The 24826-nt window shown below is 45.2% G+C and overlaps 1 protein-coding gene across 2 annotated transcripts in view; it reads right to left on the minus strand.

Annotated features, from left to right (window-relative positions):
* Positions 1-24826, minus strand: part of Trak2 (trafficking kinesin protein 2) — a 56120-nt gene that overhangs the window by 29918 nt on the left and 1376 nt on the right. For both annotated transcript variants that reach the window (XM_038315174.2, XM_038315173.2), the window contains exon 2: positions 431-720. In XM_038315174.2, the coding sequence (XP_038171102.1) occupies positions 431-521 (91 nt within the window). In that variant the 5' untranslated portion in view covers positions 522-720. The remainder of the gene's footprint in view (positions 1-430; positions 721-24826) is intronic.

Here is a 24826-nt window from a genome sequence, read left to right on the forward strand (position 1 = left end):
GAGCTGGAAACCAAGCAAGCCTCAGAGGTCCTCTGTCTCGGCTGATCATATCGGGTGCAGCAGGCATGCACAAAACATCCAGCTGGCCACGCAGGTACTGACACAGCCTCTGGTCCTCAATTGCAGAGCAAAGCACTCTCCAGTCCTGCAAGCTCCAGGGGGCCTCCTGGGTGCCAGGCACTGTGCCCAGATACTCGCAGGTTCCCAAACACAGGTGCGTTGCTCTGACACAGTTCCTGCTCTCAGGCCCAGTGGGTACACGGGAGTCTAGCACAGACAAAGGGCTGTACAAAGGGAGGAGTTGATAATGTAACTGGACACCTCGCGATGCAGTGATTAATTCAGGCTGGCTCTGAGGCCACCTGGCTGGACATGGAGGCTGGGGATTCATCAGAGCAGGTCACACGGGCCAGACCGAGGCACAACTCACCAGTGATGCTCTCCGAGTCTCTGTGGTTGCTATTCATGAGGTTCTCTTCACCTGTTGGCAATGTGAAAATGGCATTCTGGGAGTGACTCATGCAGAATCCTCTCTCGCTGTGGTCGAAAGGGGCCGCTTTGGTATGCACTGGAGTAAAGGAAATCCATTAAGCCATTCGGGAAAGAAATGAACGTGGTCATGTGTATGTTCCCTTTAGGACAGGTTTTCCGTGGTGAGTCAAGTGACATCTGCGGCTGTGAGTGTTCTCATGTGGTTGTCAGCCCTTGGACAGTCATGGCCTAAAACAAAGAACAGACCCAGTGATTAGAAACCAGCACGCTCCTTAATAACAGGACTCTTGTTACCGGGCATGCCTGTCATTAAGGATGTTTTTCTTCTAAGATACACACAACAACATGAGTGAATCTCAATGGAATTAGGCTGGACAAAACAAAGAAATAAATCAGCTCATGATTTATGACTCCATTTTTATAAGAACTCTAAAACAAACAAACAAACAAACAAACAAAAAACCCAACATGTCTATGGTACCAAACAGCAGATCAGGGGCTGGGTTAGGAAAGGACTTACCCGTGCGCAGGGGAGTAGCCTGGGGGATAACGCATGGAGTCACCGTGACGGCTACACAGAATTTCAAAACCTGGTTTCAAAACGATCAAAGAGCCAGGCCTGGTGGCATATACCTTTAACCTCGTACTTGCAAGGCCTGAAGAGGCAGATCTCTGTGATATGAGGCCAACCAGTACTACATAGTGAGACTTTGTCACAAAGAAAACACAAAACAAACGAAACAAAATAAACAAAGGTTGCAATGCACTAAATACATTGTCTACTTAAAACAGCAGCAACAACAACAAAAACAGGGAACTGTTATCGGTTAGAAAATGCTCAGTTCAGCTAGGTGGGCGGTGCACACCTGTGGTCTCAGGACTAGGGAGGGAGAGGCGGGGGAGGGGGGGGGAGGATGTGAATTCAAGGCCATAGTGGGTGGGCAGTGGAAGGAAGGGATGTTCAACTCTGCTAAACAGTCAGCCATTCGCAGCTCGCATCCTCCTGGCTGCTACTCAGAGGCATCGACGCTCAGTTATGTCTAAGAAGCAGAGAGCACAGAAAAGAACCAAGTAAAGCGGTCTGAGAAATAAATGGTCAGAAAGGAAGAGCAGAGACATACTTAAAACACTAGGGACACACGTTTCAGAGATAAAGTGAGCGTCAGAATCAGAGAACTCAAAGGGGAAATCTGTCACCTTTAAGAAGTAATAGTGACCTTTTGGAAGCCAGTGTAGTAAACTGTCAGACCCCAACCAGGCTGGTGAACAGACTGCACGGTAAGAGAGCGGTTTGGGGGAATGCAGACGAGAATTTTCCAACACCTAAGTGTTCAAATTTCCATGGACCCGGACACTTGCAAAACTTCTGTGGTGACAGGCAGAGAGTTTCCTGACTGCTTCTATTATGCCCTTTCTCTTGAGATTTTATTTTTATTTGATGCGTTAGTGTTTGCCTCAATGTGTTTGCACACCACATGCATGCAGTGTCTGTGGAAGAAGTCAGAAGAGAGCATTGGATCCCCTGGAACTGGAGTCACAGACAGCTGAGTCACCTTGTGGGTGCTGGGAATTGAACCTGGGTCCTCCGGAAGAGCAGCCAGTGCTCTTAACCACTGAGCCATCTCTCTAGCCCCATTCTATGACTTCTTAAAACATTTTATAAGGAAAGAAAAAAGAGAAAAAAGCAGACTAGACAGCAGCCTTTTCTCCCCAAAAATTTGTAATTTCATGCTGGCATAACAAAAATTTAATTTTCTACAAATGATTCAGGTAATTCTAATAAATACATAAAGATTCTTTTATGTGTGCGACTATTTTAAGTTTGCAATACAGTAATGTGGATCAGTCAACAGGTGCAACGTTAAGCAAAGTTAGTCGTTGTTAGGGACTGCGATTCTCGTCATCGAAGGTCATTTTCAAGTTCTGAGGGCACTTTACTGCACACCCCTGGCTTCCCCTCAGTATCTTGTTACTCAAAGCTGTCATTTCTAAACCAAGCACTACAAAGGGAATAGAAAGATATGTGGAGGAAACCATTAAAATTCGCCTCTGAACTTGGTACAGAAACAAAACATGGGCGGGAAAAATGATTCGTAGGTGGATAACCAACCGTCATCTTCCATGGTAAGTGTTCATGTCACATGCGGTTTTAATTAATCTTTTGGGAGGTTAAACTACTCCCAAGCCTGGACCTGAGATACAGGGAGTGTCTGGGGGCTAGGGAAGTCACTCCGTGAAGGGTTTTCTACTGAAGACCAGGGCCTGTTACAAAGCCTGCCACGGTGGTGCGCGCTCCCCCTGGTGAGGAGGCAGAGAGAGCTGGACCCTGGAGCTTGATGGTCTGCTAGCCTAGTCTACAAGGTGAGTTCTAGGCTAGTGAGAAACTGTCTCAAAAAATAGGGTGACCGGCTCTTGAGGAACACCACGCAAGGCTGACCTGTCCCCTCCCCCGACGCACGGGAACCACACACCAGTGAACACACAGGTAAGCAAGGAAGCTAGCGAAGCATTCTGTGCTAAGAGTGACCTTGTCACCAGGCAGGTCATCAGTGCAAGCTCAGCAAACTGCGGCCAACACCCACATTTGGCCGGCCACCTGTTTTTGCACAGCGTGTAAGCTAAGAATAGCTTTACTTTTAAATGGTAGGAAGAAAAAAGTTCACAATGTAAAAATAAGACAGAATTTAATTTTCAGTGTGTACAAATGAAGTTTTCCCGAGACACATATACATTCCTGTTTAAATAGTGTCCATTGGTTGCGTTCATACTCCATGGCAGCTTAGTAATGGTCATTGTGCCATTGGCAGATGTGAGAATCTCTCTCTCTCTCTCTCTCTCTCTCTCTCTCTCTCTCTCTCTCTCACACACACACACACACACACACACAATTTGATATGAGATAGTAAAAGTTTTCCAATCATTGATCACTAGTAAAATAATTCAGTCACTAAAATACTATTATGTAGAACTAAGCTTTCTAAGACCAACCTCTGAAAGCTGGGCTCCTTTTACATTTATATGCCTGTAATCTGACTAAAAGGACAGACTTCAACTCGCTACACTTCTAAGCACATTTAAAAGGTACTTTCAATTTCTAAAAAAGCACCCTTTGAAAGCAGTAGGTCACAAATCTGCTTGTGAAGGAAGGGAAGGGGGGCCGTGGAGAGGGAAGCACGAGGAAACTGGGGGGATTAAAACAGAGTGTCTCTAACTGGTCCGAGATGATTCCTAAAACAGAGCTTTTTTGAAAAAAAGATTTATTTGTTTGTTTGTTTATTTGTTTATTTATTTATTACGTATGTAGTGTTCTGCCTGCATGCAAGCCTGCAGGCCAGAAGGCGGCACCAGATCTCATTACAGCCGGTTATGAGCTATAATGTGGGTGCTGGGAATTGAACTCAGGTCTTCTACAAGAACAACAGCCAGTGCTCTTAACACCTGAGCCATCTCTCCAGCCCTCCATTTTTATTTTTTAACTTTGCCTTTTCAATTTACACATTATCATCTAAGAACACAAAAATTTATATATGGATTTTGATTCTGTGTCCCAGACCTTTGCTCTAGGGAACTGCCTTTCAAATTAGCTCTGGAGTCTTGTTGCTGGTCTGAATGCTGGCATACAGGAGCAGAGAAAACTAAACTCACTCGGAACTAAGTCCACGGCGAGAGTCATGCGGAAGGAATGCAGACCTCCAGGGCAGTCCAGGGGCCTGCCAGGCTGCACAGGGTACCAGGTCAGGGGTGGCTGAGCAACACGCCCCGCCTGACTTGGTCTCCTCAGGAAGGGCAGTCCGGGTGGCCGGCAGCAGGGGCCACGGTGCACTGAAGTCTGAATTTTAAACTGGTTCACCGTGCTGCTGACCTTGCACTCGGTACTTACTGCTTCTGAATTTTATTTCTTTTTGCCAAGATTGGGTTGTTCACAAATAAGAAGGGGCAGATATGAAGAGTAAATAAAAAAAATAAAAATCCCTATTTTGGCAACTGAGATGCAGGAGAAACTCAAATGCTGTTTGTTTATTTTTTTTTCTTTTTTTCTTTTTCTAGTTTTTCGAGACAGGGTTTCTCTGCAGCTTTTTTAGAGCCTGTCCTGGAACTAGCTCTAGAGATCCGCCTGCCTCTGCCTCCCGAGTGCTGGGATTAAAGGCGTGCGCCACCACCGCCCGGCTATTTGTTTATTTTTTAATTTTTTTATTTTAGCTTTTCTCTATCCCTTAAGCCTGGGGAATGCATGTTTTCTGCCTAATATTTCCTAAGTTCCCAGCGTGTCTGAATATAGAACAGGTGCATCTCATGATCAGCTCTGAGTAATTTTTAACCTGAAAGAGACAAGATCCAAGAGGTTGGAAGAAGTGACCTCAGGCTGTGACCACTGAGGAGATTATCACTGGAGTCGGTTCCCTGGAATTCTCAGGAGGTCCTGTTTGCAGCAGGAAGTCTCCCACTCCCAGCCATAAAAGCTTTCCGGGAGCTCCGACGAGCTACCATAAACTTAAAGCCTGACCCATCTTCCACACACATGGCTGTCCAGTTCTGGGGGTCAGAGGCACGGACGGCTCTGTTGACCGCAGCAAGGTGACGACAAGGTCGAGCTCTGTTGCTTTGCAGGTTCCAGGGAACCTTCTAGCTGTTGCAGCCGCATTTCTTGGCTCTGGGCCTCTCCTGCTATCCTGAAAGCCAGCAGCATGCACCTCCAAACCTTCCTCTGTCTCTGCTGTCCACACTGCTGGTTTCTGCTGCCAGATCTTCCTCTCTCTCTCTCTCTCTCTCTCTCTCTCTCTCTCTCTCTCTCTCTCTCTCTCTCTCTCTCGCTCTCTCGCTCTCTCTCTCTCTCTCTCTCTCTCTCTCTCCCTCTCTCTCTCTCTCTCTCTCTCTCTCTCTTTGTCTGTCTCTCTTTCTCTCTCCCTTCCTCCCTCTCCCCCCCAATAAGGAACCTATAATCGATGCTTAAGATCCAACTGGTTAATCCAGGATAAACTCCCTCTCGAGCGCCTGTCCGCAAAGTCCCTCTGCCCTAATGTGACGGCCACAGGTTCCAGAAGTCAGACAGGGCTGGCTGGGGTTGAGAGCTGTGATTCAGGAGACCGCAGTGGTTACAAATGTGAACCACGGTGCCACCACTCACAGGTCGTATCGTCTTCTCCTGCTCCATCACATGTCCAGGGATGGAGCTCGGACGGACAGGCCTGGTGGCAAGTGTCTTTCCTGCTGAGCTACCTCATAGGCCATGGATGTACAATTCACCGTGCTTCTTCATCTGCTGAATGGGTTTATGAACATGATCTACTCTAGGGTCTTAGATGAGGATTAAAGGAGCCTTGAGAGCAGCGGCGGCCTTGGAGGGTCACTGGGGCAGTTACAGAACTCAATCCAAGTAGAGCGCAGAACAGCTGTGTGAATCTTGTTATCATTATTTCTGCACTACCCAAGTGCATTTTATTACAACTGTTATTCATGTTACCGTACCCTTCCCAACGTCCAGCACAACACAAAGGCTGCTTGGCGGCGCCTTCTTTAAACATAAGAATTCATGCCTCCTTCCTGTGTTCTAACAGTGACTTGGTCATTTTCCCCTTCTGCTGTATGTGAGTAAACAGGAAGCACAGTCCGGAGGCCTAACTATCAGGAACCAAACTCTGGCAAGCACAGACAACAGGTCCTCAGAGCCCGAGAGCTGCACACGATTCTCCGTTCTTCCTAGTGTCTCTGTCTCTCCACAAACAACTGCTTTTCCCTACGAGGCGCCAAATCGAGCACGGCACATTTAACAAGAAACGGACCTCTGAAAATCATGCACATCGAGGAGAAAATCAAGTAAAACAACCAACAACTTCACTTAAATAGAAATGGGACTTAAGACGAACCACTCAAACACGTCACTGTTATAGTCACTGCTGGCAGACAGCAGGGCTGAGGACACGCTCAGCCAGTCCCGGGGCCAACAGTGAGTGTTTTAGGCTCTAGCCTAAAAAGTGCTGCTACTTCCTTACAGCAGGGCGCTCTGGACAGAACAGCCACAGGAAAGACCAGGCAGTCAGGAAAACCCTGAGTTACGGGAACACAGAGCCTGGAATTACAGTAAACGTAGATTTAATGAAACACTTACATTGAAAATATATCTCAAAATTTTATTTTGCAAACAAGACTTTGGGGATTAATTTGAAACACATTCTGGCTGCTGCATTGCATGCAAGGGTGGGAATGATGCCAGACAGCTCTCCACAGCAGCTCCCCAGGCAGGGGCAAACTACGCCAGACCACAGATGAACTCGAAGTTTAAAAAATGAAATACATTTATCATGTTTCTACAAGAAATATTTAACTTTTGATCGCGACTAACTGGCTGTAACATATATGGCTATGCCTTAGACAAAATTTACCAAAAATTCACAGGAACTAAAAAAAAAAAAAATCAAATAATGTATCACATTGAAACTGTTATGGCTTTAGTGTTAAGAGCCTAATGACAAGACACAGTGACTGTCACCACCAAAAGCTAAGGAGACCAGTGAGCAGCGGACATCACACACCGCTCAGCAGCTGCAGCGCACACCAATGGGCTACACCCAGCCCAGCTGCACTAACAACCATCTGTCCATATTTCTTCATTGCCTAATTACCATTCAATTTAATAACCAGTCGTGTTTCCAGAATATGAAATATACAGAGGCAGCTTTTACTTACAGACAGACTGGACCCAAAAGACAGTGAAATCCACCGGGTAAGCATTCAAAACCATAAATAAGATCTAGGTTCCTGGGGCCAACATTTCCTCCTGCACGGTATACGTTGGGCTTGTTTGTCTGCGAATGGCAACATTTGCAGGGGCAGGCAACCCCTCCCTGCCACAATCTCCACCAACAGCAGGGAGGGGACCTCTGGCAAGGAAGGCAGGCACGCCAGAGCTTCACCTAAAGATAAGGAAAGCCTTGAGCCCAGGGTGCCACCTGTGGGTTTTGATAAGCTTTCACAGAAGCCCTGTAGCACCCAGGACACACACTTAGCCTTTACGCTCTTAAACGCTTGCATTTTACCCCAATTAACCTCTAAGGACGTGTTCCGCATTACCAGCCTTGGCCCAAACCACCCCATCACCACGTTGCAGTTCTTTACTTCAGGCTGGTCACTAACGGCAGAGGCCTCTGCACACCACAACACTGTCCTTCAGAGCGAGAGCATTATCTAGTCACAGTATGTGAGATGGCATTTTAATTTTGCATGCTATTCCTACTTTGAACCCACAAATCTGTTACCAACACTGCGTTTAGGACAAGAGAAAATTAGTAATACTTTTACACTTTTTGAAGCATGGCTTCATGCAGCTCAGGCTGACTTCAAAGTTGTATAGCAAAGTGATCTTGAATTTCTGATCCTTGCGTCTCCACCGCTTGAACTATCGGATGACAGACGTGTGCCACCATGCCTAATTTACTCAGCGCTGGGGATCGTACCCAGGCTCATACGTGCCCACCAAGCACTCCACACCTGAACTCCAGCCAGAACCTCGGTTCTAAGTTTTAAGGAGAGCCTATGCTTCAGAAGACTTGCAAGAAAGTTAATCCAAATGCAAGCGCAAGGCTTGCTGCACTGCCTGCTGCGACATGCAAGGCTTGCTGCACTGCCCGCCACAACATGCCAGGCTTGCTGCACACTGCCCGCTATGACATGTAGGCTTGCTGCACTGCCCGCTGTGACACGCAAGGCTTGCTTGGTACACACTGGAGACCAGAGCTTGGTCTGGCATCTCCCGAGCCAGACGTGAGTTATCCATAGTTTCTAAGTGTCCAGCTCAAAGCGGTGAAGAGCAGTGGACGCTGTTTCTGTGCTTTGTTCAGCAAGAGAAGGAGAAGAAAGCAGGAGACTGCTGCAGGTGCCTGTGGCTCCAGCTGGGCACAGCTGGCAGGTCTGGAAGGCAATGGTGAAGAAGGCTCTGTAGGCAAGGCGCCACCATGAGGTGGTCACTGTCACAGAAAAGGGGCAGCTACACAATCTTGGCTCTGCTTTCCACATTCACCTTTTATCTGAACGTGGAAAAAGCCCAAAGCAATGGGCTATTATGAACTTTTCTCAAGAAAGCCAAGTGTAGTCTTTCCTGGATGCTGCTCTGCATCATACACCACATCTGAATTCTCCTCTAAACTAGAAGAATTACCAAAATATGACCCCATTCTGAGGAAAATGCCAAACCACCTAAATGTCTTACCACCTATCATGGAAGAAGCCACGGTACTTAAATGCTACATTTTATCCATCTTGAAAATTCAAATTCCAGGTATGCTGAGTACCAAACAGAGCATTTAACAGGAGTTATTACTACCTTTGAGCTTATTTTTTTTATAGTACCAATTCTTAGCACTGTAAAGCTAGGCATGCTAATACATGCTCGTACTGGTACTCCAAAGCTAGAAACATTAAATATCGCTCCTTTACTGATAAAGGACTATGAAACAATCCATACTGCAAACTCACTTTCATCACGTTTTACTAGTTTTCCTTATTTCTTTAATTTTTAAGGAACTGAAACTGAAAAAACTGTATTTGGTTAGCTTTGCTCTTTGTGTTTTCACCTCAATATGGAAGTGGGAACAGTGTTTGCCCATTATGGGATCATTATGTGCATTAAATAAGCTAATATTTGTAAAACATATATAGCGGTATTTAATACATAGTAGGCATTATATATTCAATGTTAAGTTTTTATTATTATTGTTTGGGGGTGTACATGTAGATGCCAAAGGGCAGCTAGAGTTAGTTTCTCCTTTCTCGTGAGTTTAGGTCACGAGATTTGCTTATCAAGCACTTTTACCCACTAAGCCATCTCTTGGCCCAATAAAAGCATTATTTACATTTTAAATACAGTGGTAACCTAAGTGCTCAGGGAGGTAGAAACATAAATAGCAAACAGACCATTTATGGCACCCAGCCATCCGTAAACAGATTTGGAAGAAGCTTCCATCTTTCTGTCCGGCTGACAGCCCTCCTCAAAGGCAGACCCCTTCTTATACGAGCATGTCGTGCAGTCTCTGGGGCTGCCACAATGCAGGGGCCTCTGTAACTTCTGTGCTAGGAGAGCTTTTTATAGAAACTCCTTTCCGACGAAAGGCTCACGGCAGACTCTCTCAAAGGCTACCAGAAGGAGCTTGGTGCCTTCAGACCGAGAACTCTGCCACTGGGTATATTGTCTACCCCAAAGAAGTGTGATGTCACTGATACAGAGACATGGCTGGTGTTGTCTCCTGCAGCACTGTTCGTGACGGGAAGACAAGGGCCTATTTTCTTCAAAGTGCAGGTAAAATGTGGTAGAAACACCCTGTGGGCAACATGCACCAGAATCAAATGCCATATGAAAAGAGCAATAATTCTACTTACATAAATGAAATATTTTCTGCATTTAATTTGTATACTTGGTATTTATAAATAAAAGTACCTTTGATATGAGGAATAGGAAACTTTGAAGGCCTATGGTTAAAACAGAAACATTCAGCACCTATGAAATGGCAGTTTGCATATAATCATTGTCACGCCCCCTCCATTCTAAAGGCTAACTTGCTCTGGGCACAGCAACATCGCTGGATGCCCTGACTGCAGCAGCGCAGGCGAGCTCTGAGATGGGATCTCTGTGGGCACAGCCCTTGGCATTTTCTCAAAGAGTCACGGTGTTTTCTGCCGTAACCTAGCTGCGCTCTATGGAAGGAAGGAGAGTACAGATGTAAAAATAGCAGGCAAGTCTGTTTCGGTGCCTGCCTCCCTCCAAGCCCTCCCCGGCCTCTCGCCTCTGCCTCCTAAGCCCTGGAATCGCAGGCATGTGCCACCACATCCAGCTCTTTGGAGCCTTTGAGTACAACTTCTCTGTCCTTTGATATTGCTACTCTGATATTGCTACATCAAGCAGCAAGAAATATTCGTGTCGAGAAGCGTAGTTTTCAAAGTCTGGCTTTTTCAGTTTGCTTGGATGTGCTGTGTGAGTCTGGTGACCTCATAGCTGTTTGCTCTATGCACAAAATGCTGTGGATGTGGTTCTGGAGCAGAAGGCAGCCAGACGAGCCTGGGTTCTAGAGCAGAAAGCAGCCAGGTTAGCCTAGGTTCTAGAGCAGAAGGCAGCCAGTTGAGCCCACGTTCTAGAGCAGAAGGCACCAAAGTGAGCATGGGTTCTGGAGCAGAAGGCAGCCAGGTGAGCCTGGGTTCTAAAGCAGAAGGCAGCCAGGTGAGCCTGCGAGCCACAGTTAGTCGATCCTATAAATGAAGAATGGTCTTTACATTTTTAAGGAGTTAACAAAAGAGAACAACAATCTCATGCAACAAACAATGCACAGCTTCACTGAGACATTCAGTACCAGACTTTTACAGTAAACATTCACTGAATCTTGTTACAGATTCTTGAGTTGTTTTGTTTGCTTTTTCGAGACAGGGTTTCTGTGCAGCCCTGGCTGTCCTGGAACTCTCTCTGTAGACCAGGCTGGCCTCGAACTCAGAGATCTGCCTGCCTCTGTCTCCCAAGTGCTGGGATTAAAGGCGTGCGCCACCACTGCCAGGCGGATTCTTGAGTTTTAAAGTAGATTAAAAGCCTGTTAATTGGAAATCATCTATGGGAATAACTGATTATGTAACTGTATATTCTAAATACCAGACAGTCACGAACACGATGGCCAGGTGGCTCGTGTGCTAACACTGAAAATAAATGTTTCCTAACAGCTAACGCTGTGTGATTGTGTCCTGGGGCGGATGGTGAGAAACCATGAATACGTTTCATTGGATTCTTTGTGTGCTGTCTGAATATTTTAGATGCATATATTGTATTTATGACAAGAAGCAACAATACATGAATGAATTTGGACAAGTTATGTTTTCTTTTTGGTTGGAAAGGTAAAGCAACTGGACAGAAACATTCAGAGCTGCTTGTAGCTGACCTTGGCAAATGAGACAGAGCAGTAACACACTTACTTAACCACATTCCATGCTTACACTCGTATGATCTTGCATCAGCACCTATTCAGGGGCACCCAACCACACTCCTGAAAATGTCCACACTGACGCTACCTGCTTGCTTTAGCTGTCATGGCTGCTGAACCTACAAGTTCAGTGTGCACTGTTTAAATAGTTAGAAGTGACTGGGCGCCGATGGCACACCTTTCATCCCAGCACTGAGGCAGAGGCAGGAGTATCTCTGTGAGTTCGAGGCCAGCCTGGTCCACAGAGTGAGTTCCAGGACAGCCAAGGCTACACAGAGAAGCCCTGTCTCAAAGCTTGACAACCAAAGAAAATAGGGGTTACTAAAAGCGTTATTATTATCAAATCTTACTGAGTCTACATTGTCCACGGCGGAGCAGCTGGCGATAGAGCATCTCTTACAGAGAAGTCGTGGGGAAATGTGTGGTAAGCATCTGCGCCAAGACTGGGCGACGGTCCAGCCACCAGGGCGTATGTAGAAAGGCCACTCAGGGTGCAAGGTCAAAGGAGAGTAGGGGAGCAACAGGCTTTTCTCTTTTCTGAGGAGAGGGAACACCCTCTAGGAGATGCAGCAGCCCGGGGCCCTGGGAGTACCAAGACTGCAGAGATTATAGGGAGGGTTTTGGCCATCCCTTTAGTCTTGGAGGGTCCAGTCTAGACCAGAGGTTCTCAACCTGTGGGCTGTGACCTCACCGGGGGGTTGAATGACCTTTTCACAGGGTTGCATATCAGATATTTACATTATGATTCACAGCAGTAGTAAAATTACAGTTATGAAGTAACAATGAGATAATTTTATGGCTGGGGTCACCACTCCCTGAGGAACTGTGTTAGAGGTCACAGCAATCGGAAGATGGGAACTGCTGAAACGTGAGTCACAGATGATGTCAGCTCACAGGTTACCTACTGTCAGAATTTACGGCCCAGGATATTGGTAAAACCATCAGATACTTGAAAATCCTTTTAAAACAAGGAAGATATACATCTGTTTGACGACAGCAACAGATCAAACAGGGGAAAGTCAGGAGAGGTCTCTAGATGATAGGTAACACGGAGGAAGTTGTATAACACATGTGTGGACTTTCTGTTATCTCAGCCATGCCAGAGAAAACACCTGGAGCAGAGGCGTCAGGCAGAAGAGCTTCTGTAGGTACCGCGGTACGGATGGACTGAGAAAACACCCCGAGCAGAGGCGTCTGACGGAAGAGCTTCCGTGGGTACCGTGGTATGGATGGGCTTCTGGGATGGAACAAGCCCACCCCAACCAGCCAGGAAGCACTGTCAACGCTGAGTGACAAAGCTAAGATGTCAGAGACATCTAAGAAGATGGCAGAATATCAAGAACCAACTCAACAGATGTGACTGTGCTGTCAAACTTGAGACACTGCAAAACCTGCCCTTCAAACAGCTAAGACCCCTGAAACAGCAATCTCAACATAGCAGTAAGGAATATCGAACTTCCAAAAACAACAGCAAGAAGGAAATTTATCTTCACGTTTTCCTCTAATAATAATTCACATATGACCTCTAACAATAAAACCAATTTGCTTTTGGTATTACAATCATCATAAATCCTTCAGTTGCTTAAAAGCTGTAGAACTTAGCAATTTCAGAGGTAAAAGTTACATCAGGTGCCAAAAGCAAAACCACAGGCACCACGTGGTTCGTGTCAAACAGAGGAGGCTGTGCTCGCGAACATCGGAAGGGCTGAGTGACAGTCAGGACGGAGGAACGTTGGTTACAGACAGTCAGAAGCAAACGCAGCTCTGCAAGAAGAAGAAGAGGACACCGGGGTCCCCGGAACTGGAGCTTTGCACGGCTACAGTAACCGGGGAAGAGGTCTTTCTGCACCTCCCTCCAACAGCCCGTTTCCCCACACTTTCCAGCTTTTCTCAGGAGCCTTCTTTCTCACCTCAGAAGCCACCTGACTTCACAGACCTTCACCTCCAGCTCCATGACGGCCACACCCACGCGCTGTCTTCAGCTCAAACTGGCATTTTATATCTTTACATGGGAAATGTCATCCTCAATATGTATGGGTCCCCTAAAGCCGCCACATTCCCCAGGTGCTCAGATACCTGCTGTGCTGTCACTATTTTTAGTTTTTTAGCTGCTGCACTTTCTAGGTACACGTAGCTCCAGAATCATCTGCGTATCCCAAGCTCACCCGCGTTGCAGAGCCCAAAACTTGGCCATGCTCCCCTCTTCTCTGCTCTCCAGCTGGTCTCAGCACCCACAGATTTGCTCCCCATCCCACTGCTGCTGTCTCGGCTCACACCTTGCCCTTCAACAGCTGCTGGAGCCCTGCTGTGCTCACCCACTCTCTCTGCTTCCTGCCCCTGTGCCTTCACGGTCCTCAGTTCTAGACTCGGGGCAATCTGGGTTCTGGGGCAGATGTTCCTACAAAGGAGAATGTGCTAAGTATGGGAAGCAGCTAATCCGGCTCACTATGACACTTCCTCCAGACCTGGAAGCCGAGGACACACTGAGGCGCCTGTCCTATCAGGACCTGCGTAGCTGGAGAAAGGGGAAGGCTTCTGGACAGCACTAGCTTTTGACACTAAAGTCACAACCTCAAAGACTTTCCTAAAGAACATGACAAACGAAACAACACTCACAAGTTTTCTAAGATCAGATTCTGGCGGAAACAATTTATAATGATGGCGTAAGAGCATCCTGAGTTTCAGTGAAAAACTAAACTCACATTGCTGCTCCAAATTGGCTTTCCGAATACAATAGCCTGACTTCAAAGCCGTCTACCCACAATCCCCTTTAATCCTCACAGGAGCCCCATGATGTGGCCATTACTGTCATTACTTTATAGACAAGGATGCCAAAGCTTAGGAGTCACTTACCACGCGGCAGCAGTAAGATGTCAGGAATGAAGGCCAAGCCTGTTTTGCTACAGTTGACATCTCTATCCTCCGGGGTCTCACAAGCGAGCGACAAGGGGATGGGGAGAGGGGGGCAGAAAGCTTTTGTCATTTGAAAGGGCTTCAGAGAACTGCAAAACAGTTACCCACGTTTAAATAACACAATGATTTCTGAATAAAAAAAAAAATCAAACAAATCCTGTTTGTGTGTGTGTGTGTGTGTCTGTCTGTCTATCTATCTATCTATCTATCTATCTATCTATCTATCTATCTATCTATCTATCTATCTACCTATCTACCTATCTATCTATCTATCTATATGAGTTATCTGGAACCAGAGAGAGGGTTTGGGGGTAAAGGTGTTTACCAACAGGCCTGACAACCTGAGTGAGATCCCCGAAACCCACATGGTGGAAGCAGAGAGCTGATTCCTGCAAGCTGCCCTCCGATGCCCATATATGTGCCCTCCTCACACTAATAATAACAACCATAATAAAAGCACAGATATAAGATGATTTCCAATCGTAAGGAAGCAAAATGGCTAAGGGAGGGGGAAGTAGCCTTGGGTGACTCAGGCCTCTCCTGTAAACAGCAATCACCACACGATGCCGTGTGTGCATGCCTGATGGAGTAACGTGAATTCCTCCAGGCTGGCTTTCAAAGACTTCTTTCTTTCTGCACTAAATGTCCAATTTGCTTTTTATTTACTTATTTATTTATTCTAGACTTTACAACTCACTCCTAACCTTGTTTCTCGTTGCGTGTGAGGTGCCAGCACATCCCCCCCTTTCCAGCCTGATGTTGGGAGGAGAAGCCAGATAACGAGGTTATCAGAGAACCACAGGAATCTGCTCGAGACCGAGCCCAGGACCCGTTTCCTACACTGGCACTTTCTCAAACGCCCGTTTCTTACCCGTCCAGCACCAGGGATATAGGTGATGTTCTTCTTTCTCTTCCTTTGGCAGTGCTGCCAAGTGCCCTTCTCACCTGGCGTTCTTTCTCCTAGGCTGGCTAGGAACACTCTCTCTTTCTCTACTGACTCCCAAGGAGAGTGGAGGTCCTTCTTTCTTCCTTTATAAGGTCTCCTGTTAATCAATATATAGACTAGGAGTGGACTATAACCATGGGAAAAGGGGTTGAGGTACCTTAAATTTTCTCACTGTTGATTTTGCTGGTGTTTAGGGAATTCTTGTCTGTGGACTAAATCATCCCAGAAGACAATGGCCTCATTTGCTGTCTTGGCCTCACTGAACTCAGAGCTCTTTGGTGTACCTGATTTTGCACGGCCCAAACCTAACAGCAATTGACACATAGAGAGATGGCAAACGAGCCTTCTGGATTATTGATGAAAAGGAGGTATACCAGCCCAATGCAGCGGCACATCCTGGTACTTTAATCCTGGCTCTCTGGAGACAGAGGCAGGCGGCTGTCTGTGAGTTCTAGGACAGCCAGGACTACATAGAGAGACCCTGTCTCAAAAAACAAAACAACCAAGTCAGCCACAGAAGAATTTAACAGACTTGACTAAAATCTGATTTAATTGATTATGGATAAATTTTCAATCCAATACCAATGAAATGAATTGCCTTATAAAGCAAACTTAAGCCAATATAGAACACTCTAAAGAAACGCTGCATTGGCCTTAGGAAAAACTACGTAAGATGTCCACTGTGGTACAAGCCTATAATCTCAGTCTGGGAGGGTGAGACCAGAGACTCTAAATGGGAGACCAGCCGGGGCTACACAGTGAGACTCGTTAAAAACTCCAATGTGGCAGAAGAGGGTTTGGTGCTGAGTGGCCTTCGTTTCTGCAGTAATTACAGTATCGGCTCTTATAGGACTGACAGAAGTGAGGACCCATTCTTCCTGGAGCTGGTTTTGGCTCACTGCATGTGCAGCTGACTGGCAAAGCATTTCAAACAAGCCCCACATCGAGAGACAACCAGATAGCTTAAAAAATTCACAGCTGCTAGGATCAGCCTCATTTGTAGCCTTTGCATTGTGGCTAAGAAAGAAAAGGAAACCAAACACAGCGATTTAGTAGGATAACAAGCTCTACCCTGCAGCTGTTAAATCTCTGCTTTCTGAACAGCAATCCCATCTCGGACACACACACATCCACACATCGTTGCTCGTTTCTAGGCTCCTCCCCCTTCTTCCAGACAGAGGGCTCTTTCTTAGCCCAGCTTCCCTTTGTTTTGATGTATAGCCCTGGCCTGAGCAACCAGCTCCCCAGCCCTGACGAGGCAGGAGAGCGGAGGTTTGGTGCTGGGACCCCAGACACATTCACTTTAAATAAGTGGTACATCTTTGAATCGTCTACTTAGTGCAACTGACTACATTTTAAATATAAAACAATCAAATTCTCCACAAGTGTCACAAAACCACATGACACGGGGTTACTGTAAACTCAGCCAGCAAGTGTGGGCATCACACCAAGACGTGGCCTCTGTGATCTGCTTAAATGTCCCTTCTCTTTGGGGACAACGCCACATCCCCTCTTCCTCCCCGCCCCCATTAGTCTTGGCAACCCCCATTCTGCACGACAACAAAGCCTGGACCTCCAGCTTCCTTCCCCTCGAGCGCACCTTTGACTGCGGTAAAAACCAATCATCTCTGGAAGGAAGATCTGGAGCAGGGTGTGGGCATGGACCCCTAAAGTCCCTCACAGGACCCCAAATATGATGCCAGCCTGGGCTATACGGAAAAACTGTCTCAACCAACAAATGAAAAAGCGGCTTTTCAGTGTTTCCATGATGTGTGTACATACACCATGACAAGTCCTGTAGTCACTTAGCAGCCACCACTGCCTGCTCCGGACCGTGGTCCACTGTGTACCCTGCCTACTCTACCATCTTCCCTGGCTCATCGCCACGCCCAGAATCTTCTTTATGATTTCTGTAATCAGGGTCTCACTTTGCAGCTAAGGTGACCTGGAACTTCATGTGTAGCCCAGGCTAGACTCCAACTTGTGATTTGCACGCTTCTACTATTAAAACCACAAAAGAACATACGACCCTCCCTTCCTCTCATCAGCCACTGCCCTCCCAGGAGCGCTCACCCAAGCTTCTCACTCTTCAGCCTTCATCTCTCGTCCCTCCCTCCAGAGACGGCTCTCCTTCCCTCCAGCCCCTCTGGCCACCAGCCGAACCCACCTCTGCATCACTTCTACCTCAGCACAGACGCCTTCCTTACTGCTTGGGGCCTGCGTCTTCCCACACTTATTCTCAGACCTCGGTGGTTTGGGCAGAAAATGCCTCCCCACCCCCCAGGCTCATGTACTTGAACCCTCTTGGCCCTCAAGACTCCTGTCAGGACTCCAGGCACGGCCTCCTGCTTCCCTTCCTTCCGTAAAAGGATTCTAAAATGATTTTAATTTTAATCCTTCTCTAAAATAATTTTTAAAATAAAACTACTTTTAAAAAAATTAAACTGTTTTTTCTTGATGACAGCCATTCATCAAGAGATGGGGCGAGATGAACGCTTAAAGAGTTTCAGTTCACATTCCCTGGTGGTGAAGGGCATTGAAGAACTTCAAATATTGTTGGCCATTTTTATTTCTTTTGAGAACTGCCTATTTGGCTCATTAACACACGTATTGATCCTACAGGGGTTTGGAGCTTGATTTGGACTTCTTTCTATGTTCTAGATACTAATCCCCTGTCAGATCTGCAGTTGGCAAAGATTTTCTTCATCCTGCAGTCTGTCTCTTCTTTTTGCAGTGTTTTCTTGTTACTGAGAAGCTTTTTAATTTCATATAATCCCAATGACAATTTGTGGGATTGTTTTCTTGTGCTGTTAGGGTTTAAATAGCTCAAGACTCTACACTTTTATACACCAAAGGACTAAACCAACACAGCACAGAGATACCTAGACATCTATGTTTATTGCTGCACTGCACATAGTTAAGAAACAGAGCCAAGTTAAATATCCATCAACAGATACATGGGTAAGGAAAAGAAGGAACACATATACAAAGGAATTGATCGACCATCAGGAATGAAATCATGGCATCTGAAGGAAAATGGAAGCCATTACACTAATAAGCCTGACTCATAAATATTGTGTGTTTTCTCTCATATGCAGAATGTAGGTGTAAATTTATGTGTTAGTGAGTGTGTGTGGAGGAACAGACAGGATCTACGAGAGGAAGTGAAGAAGGCAATGGAATACATGTGACATAGCAGAAGGGGAACCACTTACAGGGGAGGAGGCCCAGGCAAGGAGGGACGCGCACACACACACACACACACACACACACACACAAAAGCACATGCGCACGCGTGCACATATGCATGTCAATGTCATAACAGAACTCACTGCTTTGTATACCAGCTTAAAAATGTAGTAGCAAAAGCTCCACAGTGGGTCCTGCCTGCTCATCTCTCACTCTCTTCCACACCGATCGGCCACTGTCTTGTTTCCTTTCTCCTCCTTCCCGGCTTCGCCTCTGTAACTGCTAACGGTGTGAAAGCTCTTCCCAGTATGTCACTACTCTGAAGGCCAGCCCCAGCCTAGCAGTTACTTTGTTACTAATGGAGACTTCATCTCGGCTAAGCAGCCTCCCCGGCTTACCTCTGTGGCTGGCCTGTTACTTTCACGTGTATATTGCATTTACTCCAAAGCCTTCTTGGGAAGAAAGGGAGGTCCATCGCCCTTTGTCCTGGCTGGCCAAAACGGGAATTCAAGGACAGGAGCCTAAACAATTCAGTAACTTGACAAAATAAACTATCAGAAGCCTTTAATAAATAATTAGAGTTTTGTTTTTTCAGTGTTGGGGGCTAACCCGGTAGCTCCGGCAAGTTACATCTCCAGGCCAGGGGTGATCTAGAGACTAAATTGTTGGTCAAATTCTTTCCCCGCTGACTTGCATAATTCATCTACTCTGAAATTATCACTTAAAAAAAACAAAACAAAACAGTTTCTTCCTTTTTATCTGACTCTCCAAAAAGCTGTCTAAACAAAAAGAACTTAACATCTGGCAAACATTAGCAGATGAACACAGACAAGCTTCAAAGGCTTCAGAGAGTGTTCCAGAATGAGCTAGTTCCACTTCTACAACACTGAAGATTGTACACTCGATTTCTAGCAATTCACAAGGATTACATGGACGTCCTTGAGGTTCTGTGTGTTGGTATTAACACTAGGAATGAAGTCCGCATGTTACACGTTAAGAGGTTAATTATTATTAAATAATTTCAAAAAAAATTCTACTAAGAACTAGTCAATAGCTATATATGCCTAACAACTCCCAATAAATGCTTCCTGAATTAAACTCAAGGTATTAAAATAGATACACTAAAAAATAGATATAGTATATAACAGTGCCTTCCAAAAAGAAGATTAAAGAGCTAAGAAATCTGAGCTCTAACAAGGAAAGGGCTAATGATCTCATGATCTAGATAAGATCTCAAACGTAATGACCTAAGAAATCGAAGAGAGCAAGATAATTTATATTTAATGGGTACTACCACGCCTCTATCCTATAGAGAGTTCTCAGAGGAGGAGAGGTCATTTCTAGCTAAAAGGTCTCTCTTCATACTCCATTTAGTGGGTTTCTTTCTTTTTCTCTCTCCCTCACTCTCATTTTTTGTTCTTTTGGTTTTTCGAGACAGGGTTTCTCTGTAGCTTTGGAGCCTGTCCTGGAACTAGCTCTTGTAGACCAGGCTGGCCTCAAACTAACAGAGATCCGCCTGCCTCTGCCTCCCGATTGCTGGGATTAAACGCATGCGTGCACCATCACCAGCTGGCTGTTGGTTTCTTAAGTATGAAAGATTGAGAACAAGAATCTATAAATCAGGGGTTCTCAACCTTCCTAATGCTGGGATCCTTTAATACAGTTCCTCATGCTGTGGTGACCCCAATCATAAAATTACTTTGTTGCTACTTCATAACTGTAACTTTGCTACTGTTATAAATTGTAATGTAGATATTTTTGGAGACAGAGGTTTGCCAAAGGGGTCAAGACTCACAGGTGGAGAGCCATTGCTATAAGACAAAGTAAACAAACAACAAAAACTGAACCCAACAGAATAAGAGAAAAAAAAAAACAGAGGCCCCAAAACATGTCAGCAAAGTGTCTGGAGATTTGAAACTGACTAGTCCACGTCAAGATGTCTGACCTTGATCCCATAGGAAATGGCGCTTGAGAGGAACCAAGCTGGGGACAGAACTCAGGATAAATTTCAGGAAAAGCAGGACCAGAGAAAAAGAGACAAGTGGGAAATTTTACCATTTACACACGGATTATTTAAGAAAGACCTAGGATGGGGGATGAACAGCAGGAACCTGTGAGGTGGTGAAAACAGAATGGGTTACCGGTGACCTGGGCTGGATGGGTTTCCTTCCTGCTATGGAAGACGGTGTCACCCAGCATGTGCCTATCCATTCAGGCTTGAAATGGGGCCGAGGGATGGCCTCTCGAGGATGCAGTACCCACAGGGCAGCTCACAACTGTCTATCACTCTAGTCCCAAGGGATCCAGTGCCCCCTTCAAACTTCCAAGGGCGCCAGACACGTGCATGAGCAAAATGTTCACACACATTAAAAAGAAATCCACCACCTCCCACAAGCTGGCTCCCACTTCCTTCGCCAGCCAGACAATATACAAAGGGGCAGTGTTTACTGGCTCTCTGCAAACACCCGAAATCCTCAATCCTATAATTGGCCCCAGCATTTCCTCGAACCCTGATGTCGTCTCTCAGTTCTACAAACCCAAATTCCAACCGGCTCAAATGCCTTCCTCCATCTGTGTTCCCAGGAGCTCCGAGGCAAAGTCCTCACCACCTGCTTTTAAAATAAATATCTCAAAGGCTTTTCCTCAGACTGTCCATTCCTTACAGCAAACACACTCATTTCGACTCCTCCCTGCTTCTCGGCACACGTGGCTGACGATCTTGATTAATATACAATATATTGATATAAGATACAGCAACAGCACAGTGTAAAGTTAGGAACTCAGATAACGAAGACAGAGAGTTGATTCTGAATCTTAACCTGGCCGTTCCTTAGTTGCATGTCCTTCAATAAACTACTTAACCTATTTTTCTGTGTATTTATTTATAAGTGAAGAAGAACAGTATATATTTCATAGGCAGCCACAGGATGGGCTTACAAGAGTATTGATACTATAATATCCCACTAGATACCTAAAAAAACAAGAATCACTTCTCAGCGTAGCAAACTCCTGAATATTTTATGATAATTGTGTAAAGCTTCACTACAAAGATGAAATTTAAAAAACAATCAAACATAAAGCCAAAGTATAAGAAAAATGAATACATGTAAATTCTTGCTAAATCATCCTATACGTGGCCTAAGGGTTGGCTGTGACTTTTTAAGACACAATTTTGCTGCATTTACTTATTTGGGGCATGTATGTGATTTTCCATGCCACGGTGCACATTTGGATGTCAGAGGACAAACCACAGAAGTCAGTTCTCCCATTCCATCGTCTGGGTTAAACTCAGGTAACAGGGGCTGTTACCCACGGAACCTCTCCTGCATCCAGCTGTGACTTTTACAGTCTTAGTTTTTGAGAATTTAAGTTCAGGTAAATAGCTACCTGAACCGGTCTCCCTGCCTCAGCTTTCTTCCCACTTGCCAATGTCTTTCTAAGAAGCAAGCGTAACGTTTTCCCAGTGCTACCAAACCCTGCATTTTATCCCTTCGGTTTAAACGTCTTTGGATCTCATCTAAAGTCATCCTAATCCTCCGAACCCGGTCCCCAGCCTCATCTCTCAAAACTCACCGTGAAACCCGACCCAGCCAGTCACATATTGGAGGCTTTCTGTACGCCATGCCCTTGGCCTGCAACACCTACTTGTTATTTGCTGGGGCTGCAAGGACAAAATACCATGGGCTGCACAGATTAACTAACAATTTTATCTTCTATTAGTTTGGGGAGCCGGAAGTCCAAAATTCAGGATTGGTTTCTCCCGAGACCTCTCTTCTTGGCCTTGATATTGTTATAGGCTCCTTCCTATGCAAGTGTATCTTTTTTGTGTCCAATCCTTGTATTTTTCTTGTAAGCATACCTGTCAGACTGCATAGAATTCCCTTTTATGGTCTCATTTCAACTTAATCTCCTCTGAAGCCCTACACAAATATAGTTACATTTTGGGGCAATGAGGGTTAGGTAGGGCTTCCAGATAAAAATCCTGAGAGGACATAATTGAGCCCATTACAGTTGCTACCCCTTTTCTCATTTGTTATTCCAAGACTGGCCCAAACCTTTCCCTCCTGGCTGATGCAGCGCCCTGTGTTCCCAGTCTCTGGATACTGCTGTCATGTTGCTCAAGACACTAACATAACTCCCCCTCTCTTCTCCATATACGTAAGATATAACAGTGAAGATTATATCCTTATGACCAGGACAGTGATATAGAAAATATTTAAGAAAGACTTGATGAGAAAGAAGTAAAGGGAAGAACATGGACCCTGAAGTAAAAGATATATATAGGTTCAAATCCTGACTCCATTGTTTCCCCATGAAGGTAGGAATGTCATTTAATGTTGAATCTCCATTCTAAATAAAGTAGTCATAACGACGACACTGGAGTTAAAATAAAACTCCTCAGCCATGGTTTTGTTACACAATTAAGAGCTCAGATGTTGAAGCAAAGGTTTTACCATAGCTGGTGTGACAGCCACTTCTACCGTTCAGTGATTACGTGAGTCTGGGTTTATTTAATATCCTTCTGTTTTAGCTGTCTATCCGGTAAGAGCCAAAACCCCGACGGTGCTATTGTGGCAATAACCAGGTAAAGGATTCAGTGGGGGTATGCAGCAAATGCATTATTTTATGTTTCCTATTATTGCTATCGCAAGAACACTGCAGGTCTGAACAGATATGACGGACGTCCAATGCAACTATCGCTTCAAGGTCTCAGGTTTCTTTCCAGCTAAATATAGTAACTTAATGAGGTTCGAAAACTGGTCCAGGGACAGCAAGGTGGCTGAGAGATAAGGGTGCATGTCACCAAGACTAACAACCTGAGTTTGATCCCCAGGACCCACACGGTAGAAAGAGAAAACTGAATCCCTACATGTTGTCCTCTGACCTCCACATGCATGAAGGCTCCCAGGCACCCAGTCACAGCAACGGACAAACAAATGCAATTTTAAAACCTAGATGGGCACGGTAGCACACAACTTTAATCTCAGCAGTCAAAGGGACAGAGGCAGGCTGATCTCTGTGAGTTCCAGACCAGCCAGGGCTACAGAGTGAATCACTGTCTCAAAGAAAGAAAGAAGAGAGAGAAACAAAAACAAAACAAAAAACAAACGCAACAAACTCAAAACAAAAAAGGAAGGAAACCAGACGGATGATATCAACAAGATGTGGCTGAGGAAAAAGTGAGCACAAACTGCAATGCTACCATCTGACATCTCTCACGTTGGCTTTAACTTATTTGGGGCAGGGAAATAAAAAAAAAAAAAAAAGAGGCAAGTTTTCCTAGTCTCTGTGACTATGGAAGTTAAGCATTCATAGTGAACCATAAAACCCAACCACTGGGAAAAAAAGACCTTTGTGGTACATGTCTGATCCTATCATTTTTTTTCTTGACATAAGTACATCCAGGAGGATTTGGAATGAGCTCTTCATGTCTTAATGAGCAGTTCTACGAGGCGCGAAACTAGCTGACAGAGTGCACAATTTGTTCAGAGTACTAAAGTAGGGGTTATGGGTTTATCCCTATCCAAGGTATGATGGAACTCGTACTAGGAAACAATGTGAAAAATCCTTTCCAACCACCAGTATAAAAGATACCTGATTCATAACTTTGAAGCAGATCAAGTCAAGATTTAAATCTTCACTTGTTACGTAAAGTGTTCTGAGCTTCACATTATTGGCTTAAGTGGTTACGTGAACCACGCAACATACAACACTGACCTGGTGTCTCGCGGATTTCAAGTATTCAGATGCTGGTTGTTCCATCCCACAAATAAGAACATGTAAGACTTAAAACACCATCTTTCACATAGCTCTGTTACAGGAGGGTTAAATGTCTGAGACTTGTTGGATACTACTTAATTTTAAAAATAGAAAGCTGGATAGTTGCTGAGATGATAAGGTGATTTTGAATTTTGCCCTTCCTACCACCAAGCGTCCTTCATAATTTGTTTCCCAGTGTCAAGTCCACCAGCACTAATAGGCTACTTGGAGATCACTGTAGCTCAGTCTTTCGATAGAACAGCAAAGGGTTGAAGGCCACAAAAATTTTTACTGAGGTACAGCAAGAACTCTGAGTCCAGTTCATTCTGTTCCGTGGTCCATGTAAGCTACGTGAATTTCCAAAGGAAAAAAATACCATCTGTCCTGATGCAGAAAAATGTGCAAAAGCAGGTAATCGATTTCACTACCGTAATTGTGATTTTTTTTTAAAAAGTGTTTGTGACTCAAAACTTTTGGCAATGGTAAGGACACCTGCCATTCTTAACGCTTCGACCTAAAGTCTACCTTTTTTCCTCCCTTTTAAAAGACATGTGACGTTTGGCTCCAAATCAATTGC

This window comes from Arvicola amphibius, chromosome 18 (genome assembly GCF_903992535.2).
Source record: "Arvicola amphibius chromosome 18, mArvAmp1.2, whole genome shotgun sequence".
NCBI classification, from domain to species: Eukaryota; Metazoa; Chordata; class Mammalia; order Rodentia; family Cricetidae; genus Arvicola; species Arvicola amphibius.